We start from the raw sequence: 10,754 nt of genomic DNA on the forward strand, positions 1-10,754 counted from the left end.
CAAAAAACACTTATCAGTTTCAGCAATAATATATATATATATACATATATATCTTTATTACACACTGTACAAAAATATTGCACTTTTAGAACACATAATAAATATATACAAAAGTATATTACATGTGTTTTAATTTACAAACGGTATAAACAAAGAAGACCCATGACTGATTTGAAAGGTAGGGTAATGATCACTTCTAAGGTAATCACTAAGGTACAAAGGTAATCACTTCTAAGCTCACTGAGTTCAACAACACATATTTAATTCTCCCATTGATGTTAATGTGTATTTAAAAAGTTAGCTTGTATACACAGTTGGCAGAACTGAATGGTGAAGCTCTTAATAAAACTGCTATTTCAGTCTATGGATCGGGGATTGCATTTTATTGTGTATGTCCCTCCATTGGAAGGGTTGGCCACAGTTAGGAGGGGAGACCACCAATGAAGACTAGAGTTGCTACAAAGAGGAAGGCAATGGCAAACCACCTCATCCTGTCAGAGCAGTTCCTCAGTGGAACAGACTTCCTCAGAGGTGGTGGGCTCTCCTTCCATGGTGGTTTTAAAGCATTGGCTAGATAGTCATCTGACAGCAATGCTGATTCTGTGAACTTAGGCAGATCAGGAGAGGGAGGGCAGGAAGGGATGAGTCAGTGCTCAGCTCTCATGGCCCTTTCTTACATGCCCAGCGTAATGCCAATCACTACTTTGGTGTCAGTTAGGAATTTTCTTCCAAGCCAGATTGGCCAAGGGATCATGGAGGTTTTTTTGCCTTCCTCTGGGCATAGAGCAGCGGTCACTGGGGGAGTGGGGGGGGGTAGGGAATTTCCTGCTTTGTGCAGGGGCTTTGGACTAGAGGCCCCATGAGGCCCCTATCAGCTCTATATTTCTATGGTTCTCTCTTGCTTGGAATGCCCTATGGATGGGGTCACCATGAGTCAGTTGTGACTCAATGGCAAATTCTTCTTCTTCCATGTTATAAAACCCCTACATTCACCATGTCAGGAAGCAGGCCTCAACTTAGCTTTCTCTCTGACATCTGGTCTTTCTATTTGTTGGTTAATACTAGGATTTTGTAGGGAGGTTCATATTCAGCCCTTCATATTCAGTCCCTTCAGAGTGAAATGATACAGTCTAAGAAAAGTTTTACCACTGAATCCTAATAACTGCAAAGTATTCAACGGACTAGTCACTGATCAGATCACAATTCTGATATATTCCTCTTTCACTGATATATTCCTTTCTTTCAAGTTAGCGGAGGACACAGTTAACCACAATGCAGGCTTGCTATCCAGTAGTACTAGTTTAACAGTCAATGAGGCAAAACCACAGTGTATCAATCTAATACAGACAGGACAGAAACCAAAACCTTGGATGTTACTATGCTGAACGATTACTATAAATTCCAGCTGAACAGACTATGACTTCTAGCATTTGCACAAGAGCTCATGTACACAAATGAAAATGACCAGAACTTCCTCAGCTACATCAGGAGAACCTTCTTAGATCAGACCAAGAGTCCACGATTCCAAATGCCTTTGGAAAGTTCATAAGCAAGGCAACTGTACCTCCCCTGTGTCTGGTAATTGGGGGCATATTACCTCGGGATGTGGAGCTTCCACAGATCTTTCTGTCATGGCTTATGGTTTATAGCAGTTAATATGTTTGCCCTCCATGAATTTGTCTAATCCCCTTTTAAAGCTATCTAAGCCAACTGCCATCACTCTATCATCTGGCAGTAAATTTAGTAAGTTAATTATGTGCTGTGTTATGGGTCTTTTGTCTGTTCTGAACCTACTGCCAGGATCATTGGATTACCCTATCCTGCCGCAGTTCTAGCATTGCAAGTGAAACTTTTCTCTCTCTGCTCTCACTGTCCACAATTGTATAGACTTCCTGTCTTCTTGCTACTTCATAATCTTTCTGACCTCCTGGTAAATTTTGGTTGCTGTTTTCCATAACTTTTGGAGATGGAACATCCAGAATAGCATGCCAGTATTCCAAATCTTGGCACATTTATTTCCAATTTTGCATGGTTCTTATTTCTTAAAACCTAACTGCCTTTTTTTGCTGGACTCGCACACATAATTGGTAAGAATAAAAAAGAGCTACTTCAAGTCTGTCATTCCGAGGATTTACTGGCATGCAATAACTCTAAATGCATACTAGTCAAGAGGAATGAAACTCGATTGAAACTGATGCTTAACACATGTCTGTCTCAACGTATAGCAACTCTTTCTGTTTTGTTTTTTAAACTTTCCAATGACTGGGAAAGTATAGGCTATTTCTTCAAGGGCAATCCAGCCTCACAGACACATTTGGCCAGAGACTGACTCTCATTTCCCATCTGACTGAGTACAAGAGAACAGTTCTCAAAACATAAAACCTTCATTCCAAGCTCCCATGTAGATTCATATTAGACTAATCATGCCCTCGCTTTGATCAGATTCCAGTGAGACTAAAGCAGACGCTATAGGAACCACTCCCCCAAATGACACCTCATTGATTGAAAAACAGTCCCATGGCAGATTTGAAAATCATAAAACGGCAGGTACATTGGCTTTTACCAGAGGCACTTAAATGAAGGAAAGAAAACAAAATGGGGATCTATCTGATGGCTGTGATAATGTGTTCGTCAGACATTAAAGAAATGGAGCCACTGGCAAAACCTTTGTAAGTTACAGACGGCAATTTCTATTTGTTTTCAGTGTTGTCTAAAAGTGGATCAAAACCAGGAAAATAACAAGCAAAGCAGATTGGTCACTGCATTCCAATATTAAAAGTTGTGTAAGATGAACTATGACTGGCTTGATACAATTGGGAATATTGCCCCAGAGCTTCACAGTCAATGAGTTTTCCTTCTGATGCTGTTCAAGTTGTAATGTTCCACAGATAAGGGGTAATGGTATTCTCTTATCAACATCCATTACAGCTTCAATTTCAAGAAAGAGGGAGAAACCAGATGAAAAACACACATCTAGTCAGGAATATTCCTGTGTTTTCTTTTCAGTCAATCCCATATTACTCATCTGTCTTTATGATCCAAAGCACTCAGGATTGAGAGAGATGAAAAATTCTCTTCTTGTGATATCTTCGTCTTGGCTTTATGAACTTCCCATAGAAGAAAAACCTTCTTCACATGATTGACAACACCTTTGTTTGTAGACTTCTATCAAGCACAATTTTAGGTGCTTTACAAATGCACAGTAGTGAGTAGTATCCTTGCATTCACCTTCTGGAAAATACATTGAAACATTACACGAATTGAAAAAAGGATTGATACATAGCATCATGGAGCTTTGATGCTAATTTTCTACACCAGCATCCCATCTCACACAACACAGGTTTAAGATCTATGTCAAACATTAACTCTTCACTTCTGGCGTCTTTCACAGAATGTTTGCAGAATAACCCATAGGAGACTCAATTGTGAGCAAGCGGCATTAAAAGGACCCAGGTCCAGTAAATTGCTCTGTCTAAATCTAACCCAGGAGTTCCTTGGCTTACTTCTTCAGTATCAACTGACTGGGACAACAGTAATTGTTGGCGAGGGCAGGTTTCACTCAAGACCTGGCTCATCAAGTTCAGTCTTGAGTTGAAGGCCACTCTCTGAAGCAATTGCTGCCAAGTGAGCAGTGGTTTCTAAATAAATAAATAAATAAACGTTTACATACTGTCACAGGAAGTGACATTGCAGTGTTGCCAGGTCACTGGTCTCTTCCTCCAGGTGCAGTACTGATCTGCTACAGGTCTCTTACTTCTCCTGTGGATGCAGTCAACGTGTCGTGACTGAAATCCGCTTCCACAGTCCACGCTGCAAGGTCGCCAGGGACCTGTCCGCCAAAACACGTCACATTTGTCTGTGGAGCAGTTTCTTCTAACAGATGGTCTTATGAGGAGTGGGAGAGAAGAAGAGAAAACAAAGTGTGGTTTGAGATTTAGTTCAGCAGAGTCTGGAATTACCAGATTGCCTGCAGCTGAAGAACAGTATGGCTGCTTAGTTGGTATCAACACATGGGAGTTCAGCTGCACCTTCCTCTACTGCTCCTTTGACCCTCTGATACCCAAGTGACAGGAAAAGCCACAAGGGGGAGTCTAGATCTATCTAAAGGTTCCCTGGCTTTCATCTTCTTCACCTGCCATTCGCCTTCCTGCAAATCATGTGCCACTTCCCTGTCCCAGGGCCCTCTGTGAGGTTTTGCTCCAGTTCTGTTTTCTCTTCAGCTCCTCCTTTCTCAAGGGCTGCATCCACACATCGTTGAATATTGCCCTATTGATGTGCTGTGGCAGTCAGTTACAACTGGACTGTCTGGTTCACACAGGAAAATCAAGTCGTGAATGACTGCTATTGCACAATGATTGTGAAGTATCCCATGATGTGTGGATGTAAGCCCAGGGGCTGGATCCAGCCAGCTTTTTAAATTTCCCTTCCTCCTACAGCCCCTGTTCCATATGGCTTTTGTATATGGAGGCCCCACAACTCTCAGCACAGCCTCTTTGGATGGCCAATGAGGACACCTTCTTTCTTCTTCACCAGCAGAAAAGCTGGTTGGATCCAGCTTCACCACCCATAGTTTCCTCCTGCTCATTTCACCTGATCTCTGCCTGGCCCTCCAGTCTCTGTCTCTTCTCTCCCCTTTTCCTCCAGGCCTTTGAGCTGAGGGATTCAGGCTCAGAGTGTGCAGAGATCAATGCTGGGGGAAGGGAACTGCCACAAGAGTCCACTCCTGTGATGCTGTGACAGAGAGATCTTGGCTACTGTGTTCTCCCTAATGCCTGGGGAATTGTAGGGTAGCCAAGAGAACTCATTGGCCAAGGTCTCTTTAACTCTCGGCTAAACTGCAGTGACTTGCTACAGCACTTAAAAGATTTTTGTTTCTTTCCTAAGAAGTGGAATTGCTGGCTGGAGCCCAGAGTTGCCCTCCAGCCAGCCAGCCATGATCCCTCTTAATGAAGATGCTCCAGCAGGCAGAATCAGTGGGGTTGCAGGAGTGCATTTCGGGGTTCCAGTCAGATCAGATCCTCAGGAGAAGGACTGAAGCCTGAACGGGAGAGAGCTGTGGGAACGGACTCAACCCTAGTACAGCCCCCTGCTCTTCTGAGGATATCCTGCCCTGGGCTCTGACTTAGGAAAGGGAGAGGCAGTAAGTAGCCCTGTCTGAGGGCCTAACCAGATGTCTGCCACTCTACCTGCACACAACTGTCTGGAAACATCAAGTAAAAGGCATGCAAGGCACAAAAACTTGTTGCGCCCAATTTCTGCCCAGCGGCAGTGATACCTTTTCCCTTCATCACAGCACAAGTATGATACCGCCGATCCATTCTGATGCTGATACCGAACAAGACGGTGCTGCAAGCCCACAGCGCGGTCGATGCAGCGGCCAGCACACTGCCAAGGAAGGGAACAGGGCATGAGAAAGGCGGAGGAGCTGGCAAAACCCAAACCAATGAGATGTGCACAGATATTCATCTACAATCAGTTCAAAGGGTACCGGCACCCAAATATCCAGAAACAGAATCCAAGGCAAGGCTATGCAGACGGGGTCTCACTGATGTGTGAATTGCTCCCATCCAAGAGACACAATCTGGAACACACCCATGAGGGAGACAAGTCCTGACCAATGCTCCCTCTAAGCTGTGGAGTCTTGTGAGCAAAAATTCTACTTTGTGAGCTACTGGCATTAAAGTTGTGAGCGAGTGATTTGGCTGCTGCATAAAGTAGTTTGCTCTGGAGCCATCCTTCCTGAGCTAAGACAAAAATGTGTGAGCTGGAGGCTAAAAAACTGTGAGCTAGCTCACACTAGCTCAGCTTAGAGGGAACACTGGTCCTGACATTCACCTTGCAGGAGTGTGGTCACCAGGGGTAAGTTAAAAAAGGTAAAGGTTCCCTTGCTCGAAAGCCAGTCGAATCTGACTCTAGGGTTGCGGTGCTCATCTCTGTTTCAAAGCCAAAGAGCCAGCGCTGTCTGAAGACATTTCCGTGGTCATGTGGCCGGCATGACTAAACACCAAGGCGCACGGAACGCTGTTACCTTCCCACCGAAGTGGTCCCTATTTATCTACTTGCAATTTCTTGCTTTCGAACTGCTAGGTTGGCAGGAGCTAGAACTAGAGACAGGAGCTCACCCCGTCTTGCGGCACCCGGGTCTTGAACTGCTGAACTACTGACCTTCCACAGCCTGCAGTTCAGCGTCTTAACCACTTGAGCCACCGCAGCTCCAGGGGTAAGTTTAGCCCCCACCAAACTGGTGAACACATAAAACTGCCTTATACTGCGTCAGACTATGGGCCTACTGGAGGCAATATTAGCTACTCTGACTGGCAGCAGGTCTCCAGGATCTCAGGTAAGAAGTCTTTCATGTCACCTACTTCTTGATCCTTTTAGCTGGGATTGAGCCTGGTGCCATCTGAATGCAAAGCAAATGTTCTGCCACTGAGCCACACTCCTGCAAAAGGCATCCCAGAGTATACCTTTACTTTCAACCATATAAATGAATGGCTGCAAGGAACTCGTGCCAAGAAGCAAAGCAGGTCTGGCTGTGCTCCTTGCCTCCTGGGAACTCTCCAAATGCCACCTTGACCTCCACAAGGGAAGCAAATGAGGGATTCTGAATGTAATAAATAAATGTAATAAATAAGTGAATACACTCAAGAATCATTTGCCTGTCCATCAACTGTGACTGTGCCCCACACAGGGCTCATGCAATAGGTCTCTGGACAGAGATGACATGGACACACTGCATCTCCTTAAGGCAAGGGAGGGCAGACTTTATGTTTTAAGAGCCTGGGGAGTTCCAGGCACAAAAATTGCAACTCAGTGGGTGCTGACTCATTAAATGGTGACTTGTACAAAAATTAGCATTTCAGAGTAGCCCTGCAGGGCTCTGCTGTTTCCTCAAAGCAAGCCCCCACACTGTAGGTTTCCTGTGGCTCCATGGCTCCATCAGTATGCAGATGACACCCAGCTCTATCTGATGTTGGGTGGCCGGTCGGGCTCCGACCCGGAAGATCTCCAACAGGGACTACAGGCCGTGGCTGAGTGGCTCAGGCTGAGCCGGTTGAAGTTAAACCCAATACCATCTGAGGCAGGCTCGGCAGTTGGCTCCTTTCCTCGACCATGAAGACCTGGCTACAGTGATCCATGCGACGGTCACCTCAAGGCTAGACTACTGTAACGCTCTCTACATGGGGCTGCCTTTGTCGCTGATCCGGAGGCTGCAGCTGGTGCAGAATGCGGCAGCTAGGCTGCTGATGGGCCTCCCTAGATGGGAGCACATCAAGCCTGGGTTTAAGGCGCTGCACTGGCTGCCAATAGCATACCGAATCCGCTTCAAAGTGCTGGTACTCACCTTTAAAGCCCTATATGGCCTGGGTCCGACCTACCTGAGGGACCGCCTTTCCCCATATACACCCCCAAGAGCACTTCGGTCAGGGACCCAGAGCCGTTTAGTGGTGCCGGGTCCCAGAGAGGCGCGATATGCTGCAACGAGGGCTAGGTCCTTCTCAGTGGCGGCCCCTACCTGGTGGAATGAGCTCCCGGAGGAGATCAGGGCCCTGCGGGATCTCATGCAATTCCGCAGGGCCTGCAAGACGGAGCTCTTCCACCAGGCCTTTATGTAGGGGCCGCCGCTCCCACCACCACCAACGGTGGAAATACCATCAAGTTGGAGTGCCCTTGATAGCCCGACGACGAGGTGCACTACACGAACTATATGGCAGCAAGACCAGCTGATTAACTTGGACTAATATTGCCGGAACAATTATTACAACTACTGGCGACAGGGAGTATTCCCTGTAGGAACCAACTGCAGACCATCTTGGAATTTATAGCATTTTATTATTATTAATAGTATGTTATTGCTTGAGATTGTGATTTTACTGATTTTTATTGTATTTTATGTATGGCTTATGCCTTTGTAAGCCGCCCTGAGCCCGTTCGCGGGGTAGAGCGGGGTAGAAATACTTGAATAAATAAAAAAAATAAAAAAATGGCAGAGCATCTGCTTGGCATTCTGAAAATACCAGGTTCAGTCCCTGGCATCTCCAGTTAAAAGGATCAGATCGTAGTGCAATGTGAAAGAACTTTACCCTGGAGAGCTACTGACATTGATGGACCTGTGTTCCGATTCAGTATAAGGCAGTTCCATGTGTTCAGTGTTTTCAATGAAAAAGGCAAAGACCTGTTTTGCTGCAATGTAGGGGAATGTCAACAGCACACTCATTCCCCATTTAGAACAAGGGTGCATGTGAGCACTCATGAAGGAGGAGAAGAGGTGGATAAGAAAGATGGCATTCTCCCATTGAGAGGATGGTGTGTGTGTGTGTGTGTGTGTGCGCGCGTGCACGCGCATCTCCTTCTCAGGAAAGAAGAAGAAGAGAGAAGCTGCTGTGGTAGCTTTAAAGGGAGGGATAATACACTGATGGCAGAAGCCCTGGAGGAGAAGCAGAGAGCTACTTTTAACTGCTCAAGAGAATTACTGGTCACTCCCAAGCACCATTCTGCCCCACCCCTGACTTGTTCAATATGCAGCCCCTCTCTTCACTGGCACCCTACGCAGAATAATGACAGGCAGATGCTACTGTTTTAATAGCAGTCAAGAGAGGGATTGCTCTTTTATCTTTCTGTGCTTGGTGTCATGATTAATTTGACACTGATGTTAAAATTCAAAACATTTGGCTGTGGTTTCCATGGCGAGGAGTAAGTTATGATTGAAGCTGAATAAATATTTCAGCAGAATCTCTCAGCTCAAAAAAATTAATAACCTCAGCATTCCGAAATCATTTTATTGCACAAAGGGGCCAAATGCCCTAAGGAGCTGAATAAGGCCCAGGTGAGCAACCACATTTGCTGGATGGTCCCTTCAGACAAAGAAGGTTCCCTACTCCCGCTGTCCTTCCACAAATGACCTGCTTCAGAGTCCTATTGCCACAGATGCCATTCAATGGCACGGGGGGGGGGGGGGGGGCTCTGCAACTGAAAACCATGGTGCCAGTCAGAAGCATACAAGGGACTGAATGTGGGCCCAAGGACCATCAGTTGCTCGATCCCCGAATGAGGACTCTTGTTTCTGCTTTACAACCCATCCTCCCTCTTTTAGGTGCCCATAATACAAATCTTGCCAAAAGCATTTCTGTTTACCCTGACCTTTCGTTTTAGAATTTTGCAATGGTGATATAATTTTCTGGATGCTTTAGTTCTTTTACTAGTTTATTGGTTGCTTGCTTATCTTTTTTATTCATTATGATTGATTCAATCTGATTGTAAATCACCTTGAGGTCCAGTAATGGCAGAAAGGCAAGGTAGAAATGTAAACAAAATATTTGTTTTTTATCTCTTCCTAGTTCTATATGTAAGCATGCCTAAACCACCATGGTGCGCATTACTAAGCAATTCTGCAGGGCAATCATTATTCATGTCAACAGGGTTTGTTTCGAAAGCCCTATCAGACCATGTTTAGTGGTAGCCCCAGCAGTATATGGCCGAACATGTGGTACCAGTATGAGAGTTAATTACCTGACCCCATGGATGAATTATCCATCCTGTACATGAATGTCCCACACATGGTTTCCTTTCCATAGGCCGCTCTATGTATGCACAAGCAGTTGGAGGCACTGTTATGGCAACTCCATTGGCTTTGACTTGCTTGCAGATTCTTTGCCGCTGGCAAAATCCATGGCCACACGAAGCAGAGCATTCAGACCAGGCACTTGTTGCCCACCTCAAAAGGAAAATTAAAAAGGCAACCACAAACACAAGCTAAAATCATCATCACATTCCAAACTAATTTAATTGTGTTACCCATTTTGACTTTGGATAGGCTATGGAACAACTTGAATAGCTTGAGCTCATCTAAGCTGGGAAGCGAAGCAGGGTTGGCCGTGGTCAGAACTTGGATGAAAATCTACCAAGGAAGACCAGGATTGCTGTGCAGAGGACGGCATTAGCAAACCACCTCTGCTTGTCTCTTGATTGGAAAACCCCAGGGCCCTGGGGTTGCCATGAGTCAGCTGCAACTTGACAGCATGGTCAGCAGCAAATCACAGGCATTTCCACAGTTCAAGGGTCTTGGTTAGCTGGTATGGGGAAAGGCCCTTCTTTTGCCTGAGAACAGAAACACAGCAGCCAGACATTTTCCACAGGAATGGTTCTCCCCGCACCTGCACTTGCATTTCTCCGCTGCTTTCCCTAATTTTTGCAGGTGTTTTTGCAGTTCCAGGCACAAAAACAGTTTGTCCCCTGTTGTTCCGCAGTCCCATGCTGTGCTGCAAGAGGGGGCAAACTGCATCTTTGCTTCTGGGAGGAAGAAATCATCCATGGAAACAGGGAAAGCCGCGGATGAATAGAAGAGCAGGCAGGAGGAAGCTTGATACTGTGGAAAATCTCCCAGTCACGGAAAACCTAGATGGACCAATGGTCCAATTAGGTACAAGGCCGTTTCACATATTTATATGAATTAAGTTACAGGGATGGCCAAACTCAGCTGATCCTGTATGGCTGGAATCTCCAGCCAACCTGTGTGCCATGCTGGTGTACAGAGATGGCAGCAATTGAGTTTAAACACAATCCTGGTACATGCATGGGCTTCATTTTCTTGTTTTTCAAAATGTATTTTCCATCATGTTTAAATCAGGCTGAATTTGCTCCTCTCTTCTCTCCCTGTGGAGGGCCTCTCAAATGCTACTTAGCAGTGACAGCAAAACTGGCACCTCCGTCTTTATCTAGTGGCTGTTGGCACTATGCCTTGTTTAGACATTGGT

General features: G+C 45.6%; 1 protein-coding gene across 1 annotated transcript in view; it reads right to left on the reverse strand.

Annotated features, from left to right (window-relative positions):
* Positions 1-1,576: 1,576 nt before the first annotated feature.
* LOC107107164 (ADAMTS-like protein 3) overlaps positions 1,577-10,754 on the reverse strand; it is a 263,683-nt gene continuing 254,505 nt past the window's right edge. Inside the window, exons 27-30 of the mRNA XM_015407420.1 lie at positions 9,511-9,715; positions 5,276-5,385; positions 3,671-3,885; positions 1,577-3,231 (exon numbers count right to left, since the gene is read on the reverse strand). Of these exons, the coding sequence (XP_015262906.1) occupies positions 3,101-3,231; positions 3,671-3,885; positions 5,276-5,385; positions 9,511-9,715 (661 nt within the window). The 3' untranslated portion in view covers positions 1,577-3,100. The remainder of the gene's footprint in view (positions 3,232-3,670; positions 3,886-5,275; positions 5,386-9,510; positions 9,716-10,754) is intronic.

The sequence above is a fragment of the Gekko japonicus genome, unplaced genomic scaffold (assembly GCF_001447785.1).
Source record: "Gekko japonicus isolate JY-2015 unplaced genomic scaffold, Gekko_japonicus_V1.1 scaffold322, whole genome shotgun sequence".
Taxonomy (NCBI): Eukaryota; Metazoa; Chordata; class Lepidosauria; order Squamata; family Gekkonidae; genus Gekko; species Gekko japonicus.